The sequence below is a fragment of the Hetaerina americana genome, unplaced genomic scaffold, assembly GCF_022747635.1.
Source record: "Hetaerina americana unplaced genomic scaffold, ioHetAmer1.1.p SCAF_1, whole genome shotgun sequence".
NCBI lineage: Eukaryota > Metazoa > Arthropoda > Insecta > Odonata > Calopterygidae > Hetaerina > Hetaerina americana.
Window position 1 is genome coordinate 81,066,797 of NW_027286069.1, and position 27,595 is coordinate 81,094,391.

The 27,595-nt window shown below is 35.5% G+C and overlaps 1 protein-coding gene across 1 annotated transcript; it reads left to right on the top strand.

Annotated features, from left to right (window-relative positions):
* The first annotated feature begins 372 nt into the window (after positions 1–372).
* Rnmt (RNA guanine-7 methyltransferase) lies at positions 373–27,535 on the top strand. Its single transcript, XM_071592123.1, has 8 exons — positions 373–575; positions 648–864; positions 1,485–1,741; positions 5,839–6,020; positions 12,153–12,329; positions 14,159–14,270; positions 17,368–17,500; positions 26,977–27,535. The coding sequence occupies exons 1-8, from the start codon at positions 534–536 to the stop codon at positions 27,012–27,014; spliced, it is 1,158 nt and encodes a 385-aa protein (XP_071448224.1). The 5' UTR covers positions 373–533; the 3' UTR covers positions 27,015–27,535.
* Positions 27,536–27,595: the final 60 nt, after the last annotated feature.

Here is a 27,595-nt window from a genome sequence, read left to right on the forward strand (position 1 = left end):
TCGATTACCAATGTTCTGGTCAAAACAAAAACGCTCACCATAGAAATAAGGTACTCTATTGAATTGTCATTTCATCCTCAAAATTTTCGAAAAATATAATTTTTTAGATTTTTGCGCGATAGAAGCGTTTGCGATAGGGTTCAAATTTACAGATTTGGCAATTCCTGGTATACGTCGATTCTGATGCTACTCTCTAGTCAGAAAGGTCGAAATACAGTCGATTATGATCAACTACAGTTCAAATCGATCTTCACACATATCGCTGTGAGCGGTTACCCTGGTGGACACGTATTTGTGTACGTAAGGTGGGTTTGTCCGAGTCGATCTTCTTAACAGTCGATCTTAACCATAACATAACAGTCGACTGTTACTTGTTCACCTACATTTAGTTTAATTTACAAGGTAGGCGTGAAGCTCAAGATTTACCGTTGGAATAAGGACTTTATATTCGTGCCGCCAAAACCATCCGCTTGAATAACCGGAAGGTGATGAGATACCTGTCGTATTAGATTTCTAACCAAGTTTATTTAGCAATGAATGATTCCGAAGATTGTAGAACTCCCGGAAGCAGTAAGGTGAGACAATATCCCTGTATCTTGTTGGCCAAAATGCATAATACATATTGATGCGATATTGTTATTTTGTAGGGTGAAGAAATTCCTGAAAATTCGAACGACGGAAAAATATCTGACAATAAGGATATTACTCTAACCACAACAACATCCGACCCTGCAACTTCCAGCGTGGTACCTGTTATTGCAGAGCATTACAATGCCTTAGAGCAAAAGGACTTGGAAGCTAGATCTAAAAGTCGCATCTTTTATATGCGAAATTTCAACAACTGGATTAAAAGTGTCATAATTGGTGAGTACATGCCAGCTATTATTTCCATTAACCGGTAACTGCGGTAGTGGATATATGTACTCGTCAAAATGAAGTTTGACCGCAGCCTCCTCATGCCCCCTTATTTGGCGAATGGTTCGAAAAAATAGCATTCGTGGAGTTTTTATTATTTGATGCTTATCTTAGTCATACGTAGTGCATTTCTGGAAAGTTGTGATTTTAACTATAGCTTGTTTACTTAGGGTATTTATTTTTAATCTAATTAATTCAACGATTGTTTTCTAATTTTTACATTTTCTGTATTCGGATTTTAATGTAAGGTTTCTGTCAAATTAGTATATGTAGTGTAGCCCTGCCTCTATTTTACAAATTTTCTCAAAGTGGATATACATATGTTTATGTAACATTTTTCTTCACGTTTGTGCTCTTTAAGCTTGATTGTCCTGTGTCACCAGGCGACTTCTAGTCCGTTGCCTATAACCTAGGTTGTCTTCTCGGAAAGACTGTATCAGGCAAAACTATGGTGTTTAATGCTTTGTTCACTATATCACAGGTCTTAAGAATCTGCCATGTTTCGAAAAGTATAACTGAATGAACACCAATGTTCTTTGTTTTTTACAAATTCTTTAAATATGTTTCAGTGAAATACCTCAATCAAATCCAAGACAAGAAGAAGCATGGTGATCCAGTGAAAGTATTAGACTTAGGATGTGGTAAAGGTGGTGATTTGATCAAGTGGAAATTGGGACGAATTACTCATTTGGTTTGTGCTGATGTAGCTGAGGCCAGTGTTGAGCAATGCAAAGAGAGGTATCAGAGTATGAGGTCAAGGGATGATGGTAGGAGAGGGCCATCGTTCATATACTCGGCGGAATTCATACATGCGGACTGTACAAAGGTAAGTTTATCGTCATTAAGGTTAGTATTGCAGTCTTATTTATGTTAACCGCCCATTTATGTTATGGTAGTCATCTAGTGTACCAACTTACGAGGGCCACAGCACTCAACATCAAGGGTTGACAAAAGCATAGAGTACCAGAATAGTGATGAAATTTGGTTCATCAACTGAATTGATTCCTCAACAGTCTGCAGTGGATGATCATTTGTCCAAGTTTATTTATAATTCTTAAGACCGGAAACATGGAAGATGGATTACCATAGAAAAATTTTAGTTATGAGTGGTTTTATTGGTCGCAAACATAGGGCAACATATTTTGCTACCCACTAGCATAATCATGAGCAATGCATTTGAGGCATCCACCCTGGGAAAACAACAGTGGTATTAGTTTTGTTATAGATATCCATTATTTCCATCAAAGTATGAAATATTCTATTATTGAAGATGGAGATAAATTGTGTATAATTCACTGTGCACATTTTATGTCGTTTAAATGGTTAGCTTATCATGTGCTTAGGGAATAGATTCGTCCAATTTTTTTTATATTCGTGGATGAAACTTCATGTTGAAAATGGGTGATTTCAAATGTATTAACTCCTAAAGTGCTGCTGGTAACGTCTAGAAAAATGTGAAAAAAAGTGTCAGTGTGTCAACTTTACCACAATGTTACACAAATAAGACAAATGTTAGCCTTACTTCCATCATATTTACTAAGGTGCGGGAGGCTACACCGGTTTTAAGATGGTCCTTTTTTTATGAAGATGAGGAGTTGTCCCTTTGCCCAATTTAATAATGTATATTAAATTCAATCATTATGTGACAATGACTCAAACGCAGTATTTCAGACTGACTGTTGTTGACTGGGAACACAAGCACTTTAGCAGTCAGTTTTGGACTAAACCAGCTATTATGAAACTGATTTTTGGCTTTAACCATAGTTTAAAGTTAACCTTCAGTTAAAGAGACAGTATTAAACCCACACTTTAGGTTGTTTCAGACAGTACTGTCCTGGAATCAGGGCACTGTAAGGCTTATGTGCAGAAAATTAAAGAAATAGACCCATTTCAGGTGCAGTGGACCCCATCAGGTTGTGCCAGAACACCAGATCATTAGATGAAAAGCCTAAACTGAATTTTTCTTATTGTATAAATAATATTATTAACGTGAAATTATTTATATTTATCTGTTGAAGTAAATTGCAGAAGATAGTGTGAACCAAAATAAAGCATGTAGTGTACCTTTGTAAACAATTGAACGGTAATGTTACACATATGAATATAGTATAGCTGTGTCAGTTTTAAGTACAATGTATAACTAGCAAGTTAGTGAATAATATGTGCCATATCATTGTTTCAAATAACAATTGATGACTGTGATGCATCATTTGGTACCTCGAGACCATGAATATTGAATTAAAAGTAGTGTTAAAATCTCGAGTGGCGTGAAATTAATTTCCGGCTGTGCATATATTTAATTTAGTAATAATGAAGTGCAACATCAGATACAAAATGATACAACAGGAAAGGTGATTAAAAAAATGGAATGTATAAGAATTAACCAGAATGGCAAGAAAGAAATATGAGCTGGTTGTAGAGAAAATCATCAGTGCAGAAAGGGAGCTGGATATTATAGAAGGAAAACAGGAGCATATCATAAAAGTGATATGGAAAAGTAAATACTGAAAGGCCAAGGAAACCATGGTTGTGAATGAGATGATTACAAAGATAGATGAGAGAATGAAATGGAGGAATATTTACATAGTTATACGGAGGTACCAAGAATTGATTATTAACTGAGGCTGGAAAAGATTACAGTGGAAGAAGAATGGCGGAAGACAGTGGAATGTCCACATAAGTGGAGTGAAGTGATTGCATGGTACAAGAAGCGGAAAGCACTGTCGGAGAGAAGGGGAAAACCATGCAAATAATGAAAGTCAAGTCAGGAAAATTATTAATTGAGCCTGGGAAGGTTCAAGGAAGGCAGAAGGATCATATATTGAAATGAATGGGGTATAAATCATATGGCTATGGCGGTAGGTAATATTCCCATGGAAATAATTTAAAGGTTTAGAAAACTGTGGAAGGAAGAATTTTTATGGACTAATTCGTATCTTTTTTAAAGGATGAAATTGGCAAGAAGATTTCATCAGATCAGCGTTAGTTCCCATATGTAAGGACTACAGAAAAATGTTTTGATTTCAAAACTTTGATATGGAGTGTGTCTTTGAGTGCTGCCAATGCATTCAGATGCTAAATCAAGAGAGTAGGCTAAGGTTGGAGGCCTTTGAGATGTGAGTGAGGAGAAGGATGGGAAAGGGGCAGAAAGTAAAACAAAGGAGCAAACGCCAGGCATGGTGGAAAGGGAGGAGATAGATAGGTGGTCGTCTTTATATATCTATATATCCCCTCCCCTTCCACCATACTGAGCACTTACTCCTTTGTTTTCCTTGATTTACTTATCCCATCCTTCTCGACACCCTCATTTCAAAGGCCTCCAGCCTTTGCCTATTCTCTTGCTTCAGCATCTGAATGCTTTAGCACCACTCAAAACCACACTCCATATCCATTGGGAGAAGATTATCGAGAGAAATCGAAAGATGGATGCAGAATAATTCGATTGCCAGTGGAATATTGAAATCTATAATAGAGGGGAGAATTTAGGCAAACGAGGAAGGGGCAGGGATAGGATAGGCATGTTCGATGGAATGAAGGGAATGAGAAAGTTTGTGGAATTGATAAGGGGTTTATTTTAGTGTTGGATGTTAGGTTTTGTTTTGAAAGGGGAGGCAGGTAAATATATATTGTACCTCTGTATAGACAATATCCATTCGAAATATACTGTAACAGGTAGAATAGCAATAATAATAGTGCCTCTATTATCTTCAACACATTTTTTAAATAACCTACTGGAATTCTAATTGTTTAGAAAAGGAACCTTTTCCTCACTCTCATTCTTAAATAGGCGAAGCCTCTGAAAATGCAGGTGTAACAAGGTAAAAAAGGTACCAAATGGCATTCTAAGTGTATGGAGAAATATTTAGCTTGATCTTATTCTGAAGTTGGTGAGATCTTACAATTGGCAGATCTAAATGATCTCCAAATCTAATTTATGCATCAACACAATATTTGTGATGTGTGGTATGTCTAGATAGTAATATGTATAAGTAGAGTCCCTGGGCATTATTATATAATGGGCAGTCAAATGAAAACCAAACACCCTCTACAATGTGGCCATAGAATGCAGCCTGATTCTGTGTTCACCATACACAGCAGACATGGGATGATGAATTTTGCATACTCCAGCATTCTCTGCCACCAGAAAATGAACCACACCTCTCTGTTTGGGTCCATTTCTGCAACTGGATGAACACACCAGACCAACAAGGACATAACAACTGTGATTGCCTGTGAGAGTTGTCCCTATGCAGTTCTCTTGCAACAGTGATGGCAGTATCAATACGTAGCAGAAGTGTTGCCTTCTTTCATGTGGACTGTGTTATGATGTTTGGTCAGTTTTCATTTGACTGGCCCTCATAGATTGAAAACATGGTCTCCAAGGAATGCCATAGCAATGATGATGGAATATTTAAAGTAGTGGAAATAACCGCAGAGAATGAATTCTTAAAGTTATTTTATTTATCAAATTTATTCAGAGTGATGTATTTAGCAACAGTGGTTATGTGGTGTAGTTCAAGGGTATAGTGTTGGACTACTGACCAGAGGGCCCAGGTTCAATTCCCAGGCACGCCTCTGAGCACCCTCAGCTTCACATCCAAGCTGTGTGGTTTCTCAGGTACCAGAACTTGGAAAACCATAGGTTGCACAGGAAAAGGAACTGAACCCCCTTCCCCAATGTGTGAATTTCACATGCCGTTGGGCTTCGTATTGGTTGAACTCTACACTTATCTAACTGAAATTCAGTTGACAACTGTGTTTACAGTATTTTTTATTTACCCAAAATACCCAGTGATTTGCTCATTTGTTTTTAAGAGTATTATCTAAAAGAGTATACCTTTTTTATTGAATGAATGGCCATAGAGATGTGTGAATGTTTGTATTCAATTTTTGTCTTTAAACTTCTCATTGTTTTCTATGCAGGAGAGACTCCGTTCTAAGTACAAAGATCCATCTATAAAGTTAGATCTTGTTAGTTGTCAGTTTGCTTTTCACTACTGCTTTGAAAGCTTGCAACAAGCTGACATGATGATTTGCAATGCAGCAGAAAGTCTAAACATTGGAGGATACTTCATTGGTACCATACCTGATGCAAATGAGATTGTGTGAGTGCATTTAATGGTTTGATATATGATAAGCCTCCTATTAATGTAGCTAAGTTTAATTCCTTCTGCCATACTGGTGAATCGCATTGCTTAGTGGTAAAAAAATAGTCGTACCAAAATTCTACTCCCCCCCTTTCCTCTCAATTTGAGGAAAATTCTCTTATTTAAATTACTCTCAGAATACAAACAATGCCCTATATTTAAAGAAATATGCACAAGGTTTCATTTTTATGAGAATAAGTTTTAAAAATCAAGATCGTCGTGTCATCAAGTGTATATTTTTAAATGAGTAATTCATTGAAATTTCATTCCGTCAAGTATTCTTTATTTGTAAAATTTGAATCAAATGAATTGAATCAATTGGACTGTACTACTTGCCACAGTCCACATTAAAGCAAAAAAGAGTTACGTAAAGCTTCACCTTCAAATCATCTTGTGGGATGCTTTCTATATCAGCCTTTGACTCTTGTAGTGGCCTATGGAGCTGGAAAGAGAGAGGAGAACCTTGGGCATGGACCAAAATTATAAAATGGATATTTTGGAATTAACCATCTAGTGTCTGAAAAACAAATACATGAAAATCAAACATCTAAGTGTTAGAAATAATTGGGGAAACCTTCAGCTGCTCTGACTGTGTGTGTCAGCATGAAGTGAATTGGACAGGGCCTTCAACCCTGGGAGATCATGTTATTGGTGTCAACTGGTATTTCACCTTATTCAGGGCAATTGGCGTGCCAGGGTAATGTTATTGTCCTAACTGGTCTCCGAGACTTTTCAAATATCAATGAAATTTGGATGTGACCCTTTCAGTGCCAAGGATATTTTGATGGATATACCAACAAATTCCACAGGTATTTTTGCATTAAATTTCTAATAAATTCTCTATTTATTTATATTGGTTTTTCATAGGGTTTTAAAACTTAATGGATATATATGACTGCATATTTCTTGTTAAATTCTTGGTGCTATGCTATAATTATGTATAATTTTACAAATATGTACGTGTCATTTTTAAGCATTGAAAAAAATATTTTTTGTTTGCTCAAAAATATTATTGGTTATTAGGTAGTCTGCTGTTGAAGATAGATTTTGTTTTGATACAAACTGAATGATGATAGTTTTATTAGCCTATTAGCCCTTCCAAAGAAAACACAACCTGGTGCAAGGCACCACAAAAGCCCTCTTCAATTCTGCATACTTCCTTCCTCCCTTCATTCCATTCAACATGCCTGTATCTTTCTTCCCCTTTTCTCAATTGCCTTAAGTTCTCCCCTCTATTACAGTTCTCAACATCCCATCCCAGGTGCTGTGCTCCCACGTTTCCTGTCTCCTTTAAATATCCCCCAACAATCCTCTTTGCTATCCCACAATTTCTAGTACTTCTTCATTTGTTTTCCTTCCCATCCTCCACTCCCACATTTCAAAACTCTTCATTCTATGCCTCTTGCTTTTAAGGATTATCTTTCAATGCTGTACCAAACCATGCTCCATATTAAAGTTTTTAAGTATTTTTTAACAGCCTAACTTAAAATCCCTGACATTAATTCCCTCCTTGAGTAGGCTTATTTATTGAATGCATTTGTTCTTCATCTGTCTCTATTACTGATTTTCTCTCATGCTCAGCAAAGATTGCTACCCCCTAGCTGACTGGCTAGCTATAGCTTGACCATCCACAAACTCAACTTCCCACTGACTTTCATTCCAAATTCCAATTCTTCCCATGACTCTTACTCCATGTTTACGTTGAAAAGCATAGGTAATGGCATTGTCTTTGCCTCCTGGTACTCCTTTCTTATCATCGTTGTTAATGCTTCTACATTCCATTTCCTCATCCCTTGTTCCTGTTTTATCATTTTGAATCAGGTAGACCAAACACTTCATTAGTTCTAAATTATGATCTGAAACTTCATCCGTTCCAGGGAAACTTTGCAAATTAATTATTCCTTTTTTAAATATGTACCTAACCATTGTATACTCTAATTGATATCTTTCTCTGTCCTTAAGAATTTTCATCATATGCCTACATATGTCGTGGTGATTAAACTATGTGTTCATTATGTTGAAATGGTTTCACTGGCAGGATACTGTAGCTTTCTCCGCACAGTCATTCTTTGGTCATGAACTAGCCTCCTACCACACTCCCATTTCTTCCTTAGTCCACCAGCAAGTTCCGTTATTCCATCAATGTGAAATGTTTCCTTCCAGGGACACAAGAAATAATTTCTTCTATTTTATCAAATATCTTGTCCAATTCTTTCTCGCTGTGGTTACATGTTAGCATGTAGGCCTGAAAATAACCATGTTCCTTGATTAAGCTTTTAGTTTTATTATTAATATTCTATCACTTACCTGGTCTATGTTTACTTTTACCCACCTTTTCGTTCAGAATTATTGCCATCCCTTTTTGGATCTCTTCCCCTCCACTGCATAATACTCCATAAATATTGCTCCTGTAACCTCCACAATCCTTCCATCCCACTTCACGCAGCTTTAAAATGTCTTTATTTCCTCTCCTCCTGCCTTATATTTTCTCTGTCCTATTTCCACGTCCTCACATTCCAAGTCCCCATTCTAGCTGTTTTGGTCTTCTTTTGTGCTGTTACTGTCGATTTTGCTTGGCAAGGATTTTGTGAGATGATGGTCACAGTAGTCTGGCGCCTCTAGCTGCCAAGCATGACATAGCCCAGTGGGGCAAGTTCAATAGTGTAAGAGGACTCGCATTCAAATTAATGCCTGTCATATCCACTGTCATGGACAGTTAAAGATGTGGTTTCTGTTGCCTTTCATGATTGAATTTTTAATATGAAGCCATTGCTCAAATGGCCCCCTGACTGAGGAAAAGGAACTATGCATACTACCCATCCTTTTTCTCCTGGCCATCTTGTCCATTTGTTCCTTGCCCCTTGACATATTTGACATGGGTGGCCCAACCTGGAGCAGTTACCATTACCTCCTCCTGCACAGTTCCAGGGGTCTTTTCTAGGGGAATTCACAAGCTTTTCCAACATGTCTAGGTCATAGGCCACAGCAACAAAGGCTTTAATATATAATATTGAAATGTATTTCCTGAATAATTTTAAAAAAATTAATTCAAAATATAAACAGTGAAAAAGTGGAGTGCAATGAAAATGTTGCACTGTAGCTTTCATACAATACTCAATGAATATAAATTTTGCAAACTCTCCTCTTACTCCATAATATTATGGAGTAAGTTATAATCATAGCTGGTTGTCAAACATTGGAGCTACTTCATTAAAATTGTTTATGAAGTAGAATACTTGTTGAAAAGATATATATCATTGATGATAACCTTAAGTTTATGCCGGTTGTTGTTCTACTATTAAAAATATAGGAAACAAAGTTTATTACATAAGTTTGTTCTGGAATCTTAAAGGAAGCCGGAAAAGTTTCATTTTCATCAAATGCTGCCATTCCATAATTAGCTGAAGCCTATTCTTTCATTAGAGAAGATATGGCAATCAAAGAGGAACTCAAAAAGTTAATCTAGCATTTGTAATGCTGAAATGCTCTGTGTATATGCCACAGAAAATTAAGGAAACTATTTTTTTTGTTTTGCAAACGTTGTTGGCACTTGGCAGAATAGTTACTAGCTAACAATATAGCCCTGTGCGGCTCTCAAAGCATAATTAAGGTTATCGCTACTTCTGAGAATATGTTATGTATTCTATTTATTTTCTCTCTATTTATTTTAGATAGGTTTTTTCATTATTCTGTTACCTTACCAATATCCAAAATGCATCTAATTATCATAAACCAGTGGTGGTGACTTAACCTCTTCGCCTGCCAACCCAGAGGTCGTGGGTTCAATTCCTATGTAGGTGGTTTTTCCTCCACCTGGGGGGTGGGTGTATGTAATTGTAATATTGTTATGTCATTATTTAAAGTCCGATTAAAGGCTAAAGTGCAGTTTTCCGACTAATACAAAATAAATAAATAAAACGAATTGGTTAGACCAAATCAGCTTAATAAAAATGGTGCAGACAAGCACTAAAAGATGGATAAGAGTTTTCAATGGCGTCTGTTGTATTATTTTCTTCTATTTTTCTCACATGTTTGTATGACTTCAGATCACCATGTTTGCCGCAACCCGTGGTCTTGATGTTAGTCTATTCCTTAGTCCATTTTGGTAATTTTGTTCATTTTTTAGGTGGTTAGCCATGCGCATGTCCTTCCTTTAAGTTGTGAGGTAAGGTTAATGGAATCTAATATCCTCTGGAATGTTTTCTCCTTTTGGCAGTAAAGGTAAACAAGACCTATATCAAATTCAGCACTTGCTATTAATGATCTGGTATAATACATAAATTTGTTAAGATCAACTTTGTTCACCTAGACAAACGGGCTGAAAGGATGGCCCTGTTTTTAAAGACCTTAAAGGACCCAAAAAATGAGGTGCATCCTATGTTATTGTAAACTTTCTTAGTATAGTCAGTTATTTGTGAATTTTTTTTCTTTTTACTATATTTTTTGCATTATTAGCCCTTCCTCTTCCATCAAGTGTAAGTGAGTAGGTTTTGGTCAGGTTACACAGCCTTCAAAATACAAGGTCTGTTAAAAAAGTATTGCGACTTTTTATTTATTTATTCATGAATATCCATTTTGTCCCCTTCAAAGTCCCCATCAAAGCTCCTCTTTTGATGTAGTCTTTATCTCGTCAATCGTAGCATAGTGTCGTCCTTTCATGGGCCTCTTCAGTTTTGGGAACAAGAAAAAGTTACTGGGGGCTAGATCTGAGAAATGCGGTGGCTACGGCATCATCAGTGTGTTGTTTTTGGCCAAAATTTCTGGCACAAGTGTAGTATATGTGAGCAGGGACATTGTCATGGTGCAAAAGCCAATTTTTGTTCTTCCAAAAATCCAGGCATTTGTGGTGGATTGCTCTGCGCAAATTGCGCTTAACTTGTAGGTAATATTCCTTATTTACTATTCTACCCTGTGGCAAGAACTCATGATGCACCAGGCCCCTGAAATCGAAGAAAACTGAAAGCAAAACTTCCAAATTTAACTGAAATTGGTGCACTTTTTTCGGTCTTGGCTCGTGTGCAGTTGTCATAACCATAAACCCATGATTTGTCACCAGTTATGACCCTCTGGAGCGAATTTGGGTTGTCGCAGACAGAGTCCAACTCCTTATTAGAAATGTTAATGCGTTGCTGTTTTTGGTCAAAATTGAGCAATTTTGGTACAAATTGTACAGCGATCCGTGTCATGCCCAAATCATTGGTAATGGCACGAGCCAATCGATATGTTTAGGTCCTCAGCTGCTTCTCTAACGGTGATTCAACGATTGGTCAATACTATTTTCTTCACTTCATCAATGTTTTCATCTGTTGTTGACGTGCTCGGGCGTCTGGCACGCTCTTTGTCGTTCACAATATCTCGGCCTTTTGAGAACATTTTATACTACCAATAAACATTGCTTTGGTCCAAGGTAGCTTCTCCACATGCCACATACAACACTCCGAATGCATCCGAATCACACAAAATTTGATAAAGATTCTTTGATCCATTTTAGAACTGGCAAAAATTGAAGACAAGCTAAAACACGTCCGAGCAAAACAACTGTCAACAATTGACCGAACATTCAAAATGGCCGACCTTTTCAGCATAAGTGAAACGCATAAGTACCAACACAACGCCACAAAAATATGGAAAATCAAATCAATGTAACCTGCAAAAATTCAAAATTCGCGATACTTTTTGAACAGACCTCGTATAATGGTGTTTACAATACTCAAAAGTTCATACTTCATTCACAATTTACAAAGTTATTTTCTCCTCATTCCAATATACTTGTCTGCCTCTCCTATTTGTTAGAACGTTATGAACTCTATTTCTGATGTAAGTTTTGGGAACAAATTTTATCATAGACAGGACAATATACCAAATATGTTTGCCATATGCATTTGTAGTGGCTATTTTCAACAGGATTCACTTTGTGATTAGTTCCAAAAAAATTATAACATTTATACATTTTCTCTTTTGATATTCACATGTATGCCATAATTGGTTGCTGATTGCTAGTCAGTCAGCAATTTTTTTAATCATATTAATCATGCTTCCAATTGTTAAGGACATATATTCATTCAACAATCAAATATTATATACTTCCAGGAAAAGGCTGAGCCAGGCTAAGGATAACCATTTTGGTAATTCAGTGTACAATGTTACATTTGAATGCCCCACCGATCCACTGTCATCTATACCATTGTTTGGTGCAAAATACAATTTCTACCTTGAAGGTGTTGTCAGCTGCCCAGAATTCCTTGTACATTTTCCTACTTTTGTTAGGTATTATTCTTACATTACTTTCTTAGCAAGTTGTTTGTCATATTTTAGTTATTATAATCCCTTAATCTTTTGTGCATTGTAGAAGATTGTTTATCCAAAATGTTCAAGGCTTGGTTGCTTAAGTGTCTGTGATATGGTGGGTATGCAATGGATAGTAACAGTATCTATTAAAAAATTTCCCAATAATTAACCAGACTATTGTAATTAGTGTATGATTATTGTGTGTGAACTATTGTCCTATGCATTTGGCATTAAACAAATTGCTTCCAACACCTTTGAAACTTTTGTGTCTCAAGCATGCCTTTTAGGAACCTAAAAACATCAGTCAATCAACTTAGTTATTCTTCTGCTGATTGTCTGCAAAATAGAAGTTGCATTAGATGTCAAAAATTTCATTTTTTTATGAGATGACTCCTGCTTTAGAGGTGTACAGGACAGTTACTCAAAAGGAATAAAATATTCTATTTTTCCTCCATTGCTCATTATTCCACAGACTTACATTTTGCTGAAAGATATAGTGTCATCCATATATCTTTACTAGCTGCATATTCAGCCGGAAGCTTCTTTACATATTGAAGCAACATGGCCTTAGTGGCTTCCCAATAACCATTATTTTTTAGTACAACAATAAAGGATCATAGGAGTAATGATGCAATATTCAATCAGGGCAACCAAATCTATTTAGCTTTAATAAATTACAATATAAGCTCTAAATAGATGCAATTACCTTGTAAATTCACTTGGAAACAATTAAAGCCATGTTCACCTCATGCTAAATATTCCATCATGTAATCCTTGTAAGAAGGGGATGCAGGCTCAGTACCAGACTGAGTACTTGGTACCAAGAAGTGCCAGAGAATTGTGATGAGTGTGAAATGAATGCAACTCGAATGAAAATTTTCACATTGTCATATGATAATAATACTTGTTATTTGCCTCAGGACAGGTATAATGCATGCATTTTGTAAGGTACATCATAATACAAACTAAATTTTATTTTTAGTGGTTAAAAATGTTTTCAATGGTTCATCAAATTGAGTGGGTGTAAGACGTATTAAGAAAACTTATATATTCTATTGTTTCAGGCTTCACTTCGTGGAAGTATTTAATATCCATACTTAAAAGAAATACTCGTACTTTTCCACAGATTTTATTATACAGTACCGTATAATAAAATCTGTGGAAAAGTATGAGTCTTTCTCTTTAGTATGGAAGAAAAGTTATCATAAAAGTAATCATTGATAGACAGGTAATTCATGTAACCTAGACGTGAATAAATTTTCTGGCGATAAATTTTAACTCAATTGGCAGATTGTTATATAATCTAATCCCTGTCTTCCTTGGACCAACAAATTTTGTGTTACTTGTTTTTACATTGGTTAGGAGCAGATCGTTCGGAGATAGGCATAGGTGTAGATTTTTTTCTTTTTCAAACTAATGTCCCTGTTCAATCTTTTGTACTTCCTGCTATGTTTTCAGCTTATGCAGCAAATTGCATATAATGAGGCATGTTTTAGTTACTCATGACATAATCGATATTATGTTAGTGATTGTATGTTTCCTGGTTTAGAGTTTTGGATAAACAATCCTCTGCTAGCGTTTAGTTATCATAAATGTTTATTTTTTTTCATAGTTATGTATTGTTTACTAGTAAACTCTGATTATAGTTATTTCTCCTTGCTCTTCCTCATCATGTAGTACAAAATAGTAGAGCTTTTAAAATGAATTACCTAACTCTATATCTTGTTCAGATTTTCAAGTTAATTTTTACTCCTTAAAATAATTGAATTTTTTATCCCGATGTATTTCATGAACTCCTGAACTGAAAGACTTGCTGAAAGACATGGTTTTAAATTGGATTTCAAGCGATCTTTTCATGATATATTTCAAGAGAACTGTAAAAGTAGTGGATTTTTACTGCAAAAGATGCAGGCATTGGAGGTAAGTTCAACTAAAATTAGGGTTCTTTCATCTAACATTGAAGCATGTGTGTTATATAGGGGCACAGAAGGAAGCTTAAGGTGTTCAGGATTTATAAAATATGATAACATTAAAGAAAGGAAAGTGTTTCATCATCAGCTTATTTGTGGTGGGAAGTCGTTGAAAAACCAATGATTTTACTGTCTGTAAAAAGTTTTTTCTGATTTTGTTTATTTTCAGTAATTGTTTTAGCATTAGGAACTAAACCCATTAATAAATAGCATACATGCTTATAAAACTTTAAAAGTCCTTACTGACATATTTAAAAAAAGTAATTTGCTGTTATCCCCAAAAAATATTCCCACATTTTTTCATGCTTGTATAAAAATTTCCTTAAATTGGATGTTTGAGCGACAAAAGTAAAATTTCAATATTCAAATGATATGTTTCACACATGTTTAATTATTGCAGTAATTTTTTGTTTTTTTCACAAAATATGCTCTCCTACTTTAGATTATGAATATATCAGTTTTTTCTTTACCTAGGAACGTTGAGATAAGTACATGCAATATAAGCCTCTTCTTCTGGAGGGCTTTTATGTTAAGGTGATAATGGTGGTACAGGCAGTGCACACATTACCATCTCCATTTTTAAATTTGAAATATTAATTATAATATCCACAATTTTATTTATCCTAGAATAGATAAGGCATTTGTTGTATGCCTTGGAACATTGACTAATAATCCTTAAAACTTAAAGTGAGGAAGTTCCCCTGCTCAAATCAGTTTTTGACCTTACATTTTATTTGATCCTCTTTGCCGAAGTTTGACCTGCTATATTTTTATGCAATCTCCCCCGATTCTTCCCTCATTTCATCCTCCCAATGACCAATCCACCCCCATAACCCCTCCCCTAACCATCATTCCCTAAGAAGTATAATACCCCATGACTTAATTCTTATCACTTAAAAAAGACAAGCATATATGCCTAGTGTGATGTAAATAAAGTCAAACTGTGGACAGGACAATTGTTTTTTCAACTTGAAAACCATGTTTCCCCAAAATCCCTCCTGATGTGTTGATTCTATTCAGTCTCTATGGTAAATTGCACTTGTAAAATAATCACCAATTTTTTTGTGTGCTCAACTTCTGTAATTAAACTATTGGCAGTATAATTATGGTATTAAGTTTCCAGTGTAAGCCTTTATTAAAGCTAATGAATTGGTATTCAAAGATAACACCCAAGGGAGTTAGACTATTAATTTTCCTTATTTTATACAACTCTTCTTTGAAATACAGTCTTATGCTTTAAGGGCAAAACTAATCACTAAATTAAATTTTTTTATGTTGTATGATGGTAATTAGGAAGGTTCTCGGAATGTGATATAAATAAACAACTTGGAAACTTTTTATTTTTCAATGTAGTCTCCCTGAACACTAATGCACTTGGTCTAGTGATGTTCCAATGTCTTGATCCCATCTCAAAAATCAGGCCTGCAAAGTACCCATCTACTTGGGCTGTTAGTCTTTGTGTGAAGAGAATCTCTGAGAAAAATTTGGAACTTGGGGAAGAGATGGGAATCTGAAGGAGTCAAATCAGGCAAATGAGGCAGGCGTGGCAATCATTTTGTATCTTAGTTCACGAATTTTGCCATGACAATGACACTTATGTGTGGACATGTATTGTCTTGATGAAAGTTGTCTTTCTTCCTTTAAAAACCTGGCCTTTTTTCATGTGTGTTTTTATTTAATTGGTCCTGGAGGTTTGTGTATTATTGTCCAGTAATTGTTTGATCAAAGGGAAGCTAATCTATCAGCAAGATCCCTTTCACATCCCAGGAAACTGAAGTCATAACCTCTCTGGTCAACCGTATTGCCTTTGCTTTCTTTGGTGGTGGTGATTCAACATGTTTCCACTGCTTTTGCTGCTGTTTTGTCTCTGGGGTATAGTAGTGGTCCCAAGTTTCAATTTTGGTCACAAACTGGCCCAGAAAATCTTTTTGGTTGCTCTTAAAAGGGGTCAAATATTGTTGGGGAATTTCCATTTTGATGTGTTTATGTTCCTGCATCTAGAGTCAGGGCAACCATCTAGCAGATAATTTTTCCATACCCATATCTACTGTTAAAATGTGATGTGCCCATTCAGATGACATCCCAACAGCTTCAGCGATTCCTTGATCTTTCAGTCGGTTATCCTCCATGACCATTTTATGGACATAGAGCAATCCTCCATGACCATTTTATGGACATAGAGCAATAATTTCTGGGGTAGTGGCACATTTTGACCGACCACTACACAGAGCATCATTTAAGCTGTTAGGATCGAACTTAAACTTGTTTGTCCACTTGGAAACAGTTTAATATGGAGGAGCAGAGTCCCCCCCAGAGTGTTCTGAAAGTTAGCATGAATTTCTTTAGCTTTCATACCTTTCTTTACAAAGTATTTAATCATTGCTCAAACTCAATTTTTACCATCTTCACTAATCACTAGACGGGAGCAGCAACAGAGAGGCATCCACACCACATATCTCTTCCCAGAGCACTGATGCATTAAGTGTTTACTCATAAAGGATTACTTATTGCTACGAGGAAACTCATTGCACTAGCGCTTATATCTGGTGGTGATTCTGAGAACCTTTTTAACTGCCCTCAGTTATTTTTAATTTCCATCTTTAATTAGTATTGCCATATTTTTAAAATTTGAATTGTTTAGCTCTGTCAGTTTGCACTAAAACAATTATAGATTATATTATACCTGTAACTAACTTGTTGCTAAAAATAAAATTTTAAGGTATGGTAGCATTATTTTGGGATAATGCACTCGCTCAAAAATAATGGTTATAATGGTTAAATAATAGACTGCAAGATAATGGTTCTCCATTGTATTTTATTTCTTGACTGTCCAAGAAAAAGTTATATCTTAATTGAAATTAGTTGTTAACACTAGAAATGAAAACTAATCCCCATTTGTAAGTTCTTTGGCTTTACATAAGTCGTAAAATTCTCAACTATTAAGTAGTAAATTTCTTCATTATTGAGGAAGGTTTTTAGTTGTTAAGTAAATATTTCTATTTGATCTGATGTTTTATGCAACATACTATGTACTCTTTTTTTTTAAGACGTATCCTCCATTGAAAGATTATGACCTCCTGGGAGACCCCGACACAAACTATGATCATGCAAAGTCATTCTTGCGACCAGAGAAGTCTGATAGGATTGGAACTTTATCAAAGGAAGAGTGGGAAGCTGCATGTGGGTATTCATTACACTAGTGAATTAAAAATTAACCTACCTAGTAATAAATTATGATTATATTTTTACGTGAAGTTGTCTGTCGAGTGATATTGCAGATGAAAGTTCTTTTAAGACTTTCTTTCATGTTGGTCCATCAGGTAAAGGAAGAGAACTTGAGGGACCCTCATGTTTATTTTAATTGTTTGCATTCTTTCCACTTCTAAAGTTTGATACCTTTATTTCTATTTTATATTGATCTCATAAAACTACATGAGAGGCAGGCATTAGTGGATGCCCTTACATTATAACTATATTTGTGATAAAGTGGAGGAGGGGTTATTGGAAATTCAGATAGCCTCTCTTTGTGAGAGGGGTCTTCTTATGAATCATGTGTATATTTATAATCTAAACAAACCCACCTAGTTCATGTTAGTTTTCACGTTGTTGATGCAGTCCCTGCCATTCCCCCCCCCCCCTTTCGCCACATGCCCCTGTGGCAGCTTGCGGGGGGGTATGATGGAGATGCAGGCAATAACTTGTCTTTGTTTTCATTAGATGGCTCATTATTCAAGTAGTTTATTCACGTTGATTGTTAACTTTTTTAATGGAATGATCTTGTTACCATCAGTGTTTTTAGTTCGTGATTGAAGAAATGCCACAATTTCTCTGCTGTGATTTAGTTTTTTATACCTGCACATAGGAAATTTTTATTTTTCCTCTAGGTTTACCTGTTAAATGACATTTTTTTAATGCTTTTTTAATTTTTTTTAATATCATTTGTCTACTTTATCAGTGATCGTCATTGAAACATGTAAAAGTTATAATATGCTTAGAAATAATAAACTACTCACTGAGGAAGGGTTAAAAAGTAACTTAAAATACATCATGTGATTGATGGATACTATAGTTCAGCCTCTTATACATGCTCAATAGTTAAATTGCCTGCATTCAAATCCTGAAGCATCTTCAGAGCAAGTGGCAGGTGTAAAATTTTAACTAATTTAGGTGTGAACACAACCTAACACCTGACAGTACAATAAACCCTTCTTCAATTCAGCATGTTTCTTCCTCCCTTATCATTTCTAGCACTTCCTCATTTGTGTTGTTTCTGACCACTTCAACTTTTCCATCCTTCTTCGCACCCATATTTCAAAAGCCTCCAATATATGTCTATCATCTTGCTTCATTGAACATGATTCCCTGCCATCCAAAACTACACTCCTTATCAAAGTTTTGATGAGCCTTTTGTTGACCTCCTAACTCAACGCTTGTATCAGTAATTCCCTCCTAGTGAAAACTTCTTTGACTAATGCAATTCTTCATCATATGTCCCCAATACTGAGCATTTTGGTCCAATGCACTTCCAAAATGGGTAAACCATCCACCTGTTATAATTTTTATTTTAGCTTTTAATCAAGGCTTCCATTTTCTCAAAAACCTCATAACCTTTGTTTTCTATACATTCATTCTCATTGCATGCCTGTCATACTGATTATCTATTATGCTCAGAAATGTTTGTAACCCCTTGGCTGACTGGCTAACTAATGCTTCTCTATGCTCACTGATGTTATGAATTCTCCACAACTTTCCATTGCCTCTTTTACCATTTCCTCTGCATGTACATTTAAAGCAAGGGTGATAATAGACACCCATGTATTATCCCTCTTCATAACACTCTGAGCAATCTGAGTCATTTAGATGTGTAAATACAGTAATCGATCTACACCGTACTGTGTACCTGTGATCAATTCCCACTGCATATTAAGCCTTGAGTGGCATTTGAAATTCACACATCAGGGTAGACATGCAGTCCCTTTCCTTTTGCTGCCCATTTGCATTTTCTCAGAAAGATGTGGTAACCAAATAATACACAGCTTGGAGAAAGCTGGGAGTTTCAAAAGTCGCAAGAAATTCAATCTAGGGTCTCTGATCGGTAGCCAAACATTATCTTCTATGCTACTTGTCTTTCTTCTATCTCATTATCATTCAAATCTGGAGAATATCAGTTATTTATGTCACCAAATTTTTCTAGACCCAAATGCGAGATTTAATATAAAGTAAATGCTTGCTGATAACTGAATTATATAGAATAAGTAAATAGCCTCATGCAATTAAGGATAATTTCATGAACAGACTGATTTCTTTGTGTTGAAATTTTTACGGAAATGTACACTATGTAATTCCTTACTCTGAAAAAGAATAATCATTCTTAATTTTTATGTTTACTAATGTGGAGGCATTCATATTTTATTGAATGTAATACTCCTGAAGATATGTTTTCCTGATGGTGAAACCCTACCTGCTAACTGACCATTTGCTATATTTACAAATATAATTTCATTTGGATGAAAAAGGGTGAGTAGATTGTGTCAGCCTAGGGACAAATATGCTCATGTTCTTTTGATTGTGATGCATCTAGAGAGAAGGTTTAATCTATCGTAATATTTTTTTTCAATGGAGCCGAATGGTACTATGAATCTATTTTTGCTCTACTGTGCCTATAAGTGTGGTTGGTCATGCAGACAGCAATGTTATACAGTATGCGGTTTTACATGCAATCGAAAACATAAAAAATATGAATGTTGATTATAAAATGAAACTGTCAGAGATCTAATTTCATAATGTGGATCATTGTTCAACTTGACAATTTTATAACATACGGCATTCACAGAATACATCATTGCTTACATGTTGTCAATGGTGCAAGATTACAATTGTAGACAAATGCATATGAAGTGGCTTCATTCACACTTAGCCTATTTAATAACCAGATTTTCTTTTTACTATGTTCAAAAGATAGAATGTTATATTTTGGCAACACATGTTTTTTAATTACAATAATTTTCCCCACATATATCAGAGAATGCATTCGGGTTGAAAATTCTGGTGGTGGCATCTGAGGATGCGACCACAGCAAATTGAAAGTGGAAGTGGCTGAAAGGCCTTATTGACTAGTTTTAAAAAAGGTAATTCTTTGATTCACTTGCAGATTCAATTATTTTGAATAAACCAATAATGAAAACTCCATGAGTGAATGATTTATTTCTTGAGGTTTTCAAGAGACATGACACACACATCTTGTATGAGTGATGAAATAATTTTGCATTGGTGCTTTATTTATTTTTGGACTAATGGCTATTTATACATTCATAGCCAATGTGTACATAAAATGTGTAAAGAGGCTTATAATGAAATGTGTACATCATATCAGTATTCACCGGTACACTCTCATAATTGTCAAATCTCATAACTATTCAGTGATATGAAATATATTTTATGATAAGTTTGTCTCGCATGTCTCATGACTATAGTTTGTGGTATTAAGTTGCTTGCAATGGAGTAGATATGTAACAAATTAATATATTAGAGCCGTGGAACACAAATGGCTTGACTGAAAATATTCTGGAATGATCTATTGAAAGTGCCTTTTCCACCAAACATTGCAGTATTACTTTACAATTAAATCTTGAAATATTGTTATTTTTCAATCACAATACTCGTAAATTGTAAGATACGTCAATATTTTCATGGGCAAAACATGGAAATATTCTTGTCAGTATGCATAATATCCACCTTGACTTCCTGCTTTCACAATTTCAATCTCTTTGCCTTCCTAATGTAACTTTGGTAGTCAGAGATCTTCACCACCACCCCCCATACCTGTTTCACTACATATTTTGTGTGCAGAAGGTTAAATCATTGTTGATACAAAGATCTCTCTCAGTATTCCAACAATTTTCCAACATAATCCACGAAATATGTATTATTTATCTCTAAAGGGTAGATATTGATTGTGACTTATTCTTTTTTATTTCATTTTTTGCTTCTCCTGAAATCGCTCAAATGACTTAATAAATGATGTCACGAAAAACATTAACAAGGGATTTCCATCAATGCATTTAATGAGGCAGCCATGAGAGTGTAAACCATTTCCTGGTTTAAGGTGGTTAATAATATTCTCTCCCCTCCTCATTACAAGCTAGCTAGAGCCCTGTTTTGTTCTGATAAGAAACTTGGAAAATGTTTGTTGGTAGGTCTTCAAGAAGAGTATGAAAATGTCACATCATACACACCATTCATTGGAGTGCACTTAAATCTCAATTTCTTCTACCTTTGCCCCTGGAAGCTGGCTTGTTTATCTGTAAATTTCATCCTTTTTCACATTTGGCCATCATAAAAGTTAGAATAATTAAAATTTGGCATTGACTGTCGAAGTAAAGTGAAAATATCTATGAAAAATACATACAATCAAGTGATGTTTGCAGTTAGAGAGAATTGCATAAGTCAGAGACCTTTTCAATTCAATCCTATCATCTGATCCTTATTATGCCTGACACCAATAACCTTCAGAGAACTGGGTGGTGCACCAAATGTTTCTAATACTGAATGTCTTGAATAACTTCAAGCTTAACTCCATGTTTTTAACTACAGGGACTTGTTTTGATTTAAAATATCTTTTTAGGCAGAATTCAGTCAAGCCATGGTAAAATATAACAATTGATGATAGCCTTTGACAGCAAAGAAGAAAACAGATATAATTTCTAACAAAGTAACAACATTTTATTCTTTGAGTTTTATATTAATAAACATTTGTAAGTTTATTGTATTATAATATAAGGTAATAACTGGCTAAAAATACATAATTATTAGTTTGTAAAGATACATTGCAGATTAGTTGCCTTGTGTAATATGCATCCTCACTTATTGAAAATTTATAATGAAAAAATATGTAATGAATATGTAAAATGGTGGCTCTAAAAACCACTGTTGGTAAGCCTATACTTGAGCATATTGGGAAAAGATTTGAGATACATTATCCTTTAAAAAATGATGGACACGTTGCACAGAATATCTTATGAACCTGCTTACCCATGGGTATCTCATTGGAAATATTCTTTCTATATAGACCTTCCTTCAAAAGTCCAAGTTGACATAATTAAAGATCAGATCTTTGGTGAAAGCAGATGACATGTATCCATAGTGTTTGTCTATGGACCTATATCCCACTGGGTTAGCCACCCTCATCAGATGAACTTTATATGCTAATGAATCTGATTTTAGCTTTTGCGAATGTATTTTTCTGAGATAAGTATATGTCACACCGAAATATTTTACTTAATGCATGATTGGAAATAGACTTATTAAGGAGTATTCTGAGTTTTTAATACTCCTGAGGATCACATTCTTTTTTATGTCATTTTCACTGCTCTCCAATATAGGTATATGGCTATTGCGAAGGAAAATACTCCATAATTAAAAAGAAAGTTTGGAAAAAATCTCAGTATTTTAGTAATTATACTTCAAATTAAGTTTTAAATAGATAATGAGGATATATTCAACAGATACAGGTGAAATATAGTGAAAGTTTGTCATTATGAGAAACAAATTTGCACTTTTCCACAGATTTAATGAATAAATCTGTGGAAAAGTACGCATTTGTTTCTCATAAGATAAAGTTGAAATTGAAGTGCAAATTCGGGGAATATATCTTAGAAGGGAAAAATCAGGAAAGTTTTTCTATGTTCATGTAAGGAATTGGCCTGGAAGAAAAGAAATTTTTGAAATCAGGGAACATGCGCGATTGCGATCATGAGAGTCATTTTAACTATCCATCATTTGGTAAGTAGGAAAGATGAGATTGTTGAGTCTGATGAACAGGTTCTCGTGACATTAGAAAATTTGGTAAAGGAATAATCCAGTGATAAACCTACTCATTACCCTATTATGTATCTGGAAGTCAACGTTGGGGTGTCAGTCAGTAAGACGTAAGTTCCCTGGATACGTATAGCTTCATGCCATTTTTATATCGAATGTCCTTCAAATATGGCTACCTTATCCTCACCAAATACCAATCCACTCATGGACAGTACATGTCAAAAATATTTTCCATTTTCTGAATAATTTCCTTGGTTGCCTTTTGCCTAGTTCCACTATTCAATATCATATTTTCATCCATCCTATGCTCCCTCAAGTAGAGAGAACAATGTCTTCTCGAAAAAATTTTGAACCTCCATATTTCCTTCTTCCAACAAGGCCTTAACCTGCCACTTGGCCAACCCTTCTTGCTGCCACTTCCTCCTGAACCACCCCTACTATTTCAGTGCAAGCCCGACCTCCACACCATTAACAACCTCCCTCTTATGCCAAAGGCCATACCGTTACCATGACATGATGAGCATTTCGAACACCAGCCTCTCTGACAGTGAAATTGCTATTCATGCCAGAAGCCTTCTCTCCCATGCCATATACTAACCACATTGATATGCTGGCCCTATGCCCTCAATTTCAGCCAAAATGTCTGATGGCAGGCCTGCTGGAAATCACATCTTAACCCTACAAGTCACATAATCAATTAAAAACTATCTCCTGTTTAACAAGTATTCTAAGGTTTTAGAAAGGAATTTTTAACGATCTATAGTTCCAGCATATGGTTGATGACTAGATTCACATGTGAGTTATCAGTTTGATATGATTCCCCAACCTTATTGCCCTGGCTGTACTACTGTTAATTATTGTGAAAGAAGACCCTCATCTTCCTAGTTCCACTGTGTAAACAAGTGTCAAATAAACTGAATAGCTTCAGGCGTGATGTGGTGGAAGTTGAACATAATAAATAACTGATCGAGGCACTTATCCGCTTGGCAAAATTTTTTTTTATTTTTGTCTATTTTACGACCGGGTTTCGATGTATTACATCATCATCAGGTAACAAACTGAAGTTGTGTGCAGGCTTCGACACATTCAGGAAGGAGGGGAGAGGACGTTGTAGGAAACAAGAGGGGGAAGGGGAAAAGGAGGGAGAAGACAAGGGAGACGTTTACAAAAAATAGCGGATACAGCATTTTGACCTTGTTAAAAAATAGTACGCATAGTCTTAGGGTGCGAAGTGGTCCTCTTGGGTTGATGGCGGCAGTCTCCAATAAACCATCGGTTTATTGGAGACTGCCGCCAGTAGGTGGGCCAGGGTTTGGAGGCCAAGGATAAGGCCCATCTGGAAGGGTGGTGGTGGAATACCCCCACTTAACTCACAAACTGATGGGGATAAAGCACACAAGGATGGGGGTGGTTGTGTGTCACCTTTGGTCAAAGTTTACCAGCGAAAGTTGATGGAAAGGAGGGGGGATGAAGAAGTGAATTGCATGTCATTGAGGAGGGAAGTTTTCTTCTTTACTCGTTGGACAATTTCCAATTGTTTCAACGTGTCTAATTTTTTGCATTTATTCGGCACATGTAACACTTTTAATTAATAATCCCTTACATCTCTTCACTAGTCCTGTCTCTCTATCCCTTGGTCTTTTTTGTGGAATCATCATTCCTCTTACAGGAAAGAAAAAAGCCTTCCCTGGAAATCCTTTGTCCAAAGATGCCTTCAGTCCAATATTCTTTTCCAAAGTGTGCTTCATATGGTCTTGCCTCATCTGCTGTTCTGCATACTGAATTCCTCATTCTCCAAATCCTTGATCTGCCTATTGATCTTGGAAATCAACATCCAGCATCAAGTTTTGAAAGACCCAACTCTATTCTTGTCTTCTCCAGCTACCTTTGCAGGGTACATATACTTGATCCATAGAGTATATCAGGCAACTGTGGCAACAACTTTCCACTATTGTCTTCATGGGGTATGTTGTGTCCATAAGTCTGTCTAATTCACGTTTTCTTGTGGCATTCACAAAATTAAACTTCTTTTCCTTTAAGCATGAATCTTTTATAATGCAAGATCAAATTCATACTTGGTGCCCACCTCATTAATGCAAGGTCAAAATTCATATTTCATGCCCATTTCTATAGACTATTATAGCCACAAACTATTCAATAATCACAGGAATACGGAATTTCTTTGGGCATCAATGTTATGCTTGGCTGAATTGGGTCTGTTTGTATGCAGTATGTTAGTGTTGCCTCAAGTTATGAGATATTTGTGTAAATTTTATTCATATTATTATTATATTTAAGGGAATGATGAGGAAATTTTAGAGAAAGCATTACTCTGCGAACTGGAAAATATTGGCAAAGATATAAATGCTTTGACTTAAAGGCACAATATTTTTCTACTAATTATGTTAATTATTATTGTCATCAAATGGAAATAAAAAACATTTGACCTCATCGTATTTTACTAATTTAAGCATCCATCATCAGTATGATCTGCATCATCAGTATTATCTGGTATATACTAATAACTGGACCCTACCCAAGATGACCTCCCCTTGCAAAAAACCTTCGTTGCAACCTTCTCTTCTCACCTGATATTTTTGCATTTAAAAAATTTGAAATTACAATTAAAATCATTTGAAGGTCAAAAAGATGTTAGTATGATCCAGAACTAGTTATTTAAGACCTTAATAGCATTACTGTTGTTTTTTTGTTTTGTGAAATTACGCAAAGCATTTGGATTGTCATTTGCAAATAACAATTACATTAAAAGTGGAGGTGTTAGAGATGCAAGATGTGATGTGCCAGATTGAAAAAGAATTGGGGAAGATAAATACCAGAGATAACTTAGAAATTACTATTGTAGTAGCCTTCCTGGGCTCAGGGTATCCTGGTGGTGCTCCTGTTGTACCCTCCACCCCTCCCTCAGCTAGAACCAAGCTATGATATTCAGTATATCAGATCTTCCTGGAAAAATTTCCTCCATGACATTGTTAAAAGTCTTGGGGAAAGGAGCTGGCCCTCCTTATTTCAAGTTTCACGTGACATGGGCTTGGTTTTAAATTCACTCGACCCTTATTTATCCAACCAGCCTTCTGGGAGATTATTTAGTTGATTCATGAAAGCATACTTAAGCGTATGCAAGTATTGAAATCAACCATACCTATTTTTGACAGAATTTAAGTTGGATAAATGTGAATTAGGTGTGATAATTAGGGAACAGTTTGACAGCAGGTGATTTGTGAACTTGGAGATGATCCAGTAAGGCCAAAAAAAATTTTTGTGTGTTGTCTGGATTACCCTATGGCTGCTAAAATACATTAAATTTAATTAACTTCCTCGTGGACGTGGTCATATCCTGTAATCCCAAATTTGACCAGTTTTTTCTCAATTTGTCACTTTGACCCTTTCCTTAAATATTCCATCCGCTGGTACACTAAATAGAACGTTTTGGCGTAGTTTGATATATTGAAAAGTGACGACAGTGGCTGTGACCTTTTGGGAACCTTAGCAAGCATATGACCCTCTTCCTTATTTTCCCTTATTCACCTCCTTTTATTTGCCATAAGTATACTCTTTCCTTATTCTTTCTAATTATTTGTAGCACTGCTAACCAAATTTATTCAAATCTGCGCCCACTAACTCTTGTATTGTGAATAGTAGAGATTATTATGCTTATATCCATTCAGCATCCACCTTGTGTAAGTACAGCAATCGTATAAAATTGGCAAATCTACTTTACATCATATGAAGTACTGATAAGAGTATTGTTTGATATAGACTAGTCTTGTTTTCCCCCTTTATTTTTATGTAATATTCATTGTCATTTTCTTTTGTTTCAGCTGTCTACTTAGCATTTGCATTTCAAAAGATTAGATAAAGAAGAATGGTGACTGCCGAATAATTACCCAGGAACAACTCGGAAGGCTAGCATCCAGTGTTTGCGTCTGCAAATGATGCACTACATAAGAATTTTATTTATGCTGAAGAACGTGGAGTGTGATACAGTACCGTGAATTATCCCTTAATGATGTTTTTTGTTCATTTTGTGATTTTTTCGCGAAAACCAACATTCCGTGACTTGCAGTTGCGTGACTGAACCTCTGCACCTGGCAAGACTAGGTAGTGAATGTGATCTGCTACAGAAAATTCGAAACAAAAATTGGGAATACAGTATTTTTATCTTTTCTGCTAAACAACTTTTATACGGTGGTGTGGTCATGAGAGATAATGAAGTGAATTGGACAATTATTTATATTTTTATAAATTTTTTGTTATGGAGAATTCGGACGTGCACGTCATTCATTAATGATTTAACTTGGCTGAGGTTAGTTTTGCCTTTTGTTGGGTCTATGGAAAAATCTGTTAATGGAAAATAAATTAATTTTGTCCGTTGAGTGTGGAAATCGAATAGTGTGGCTTTATTTTTCTATCCTTGACATCCAGCTGACACCTTTTTCG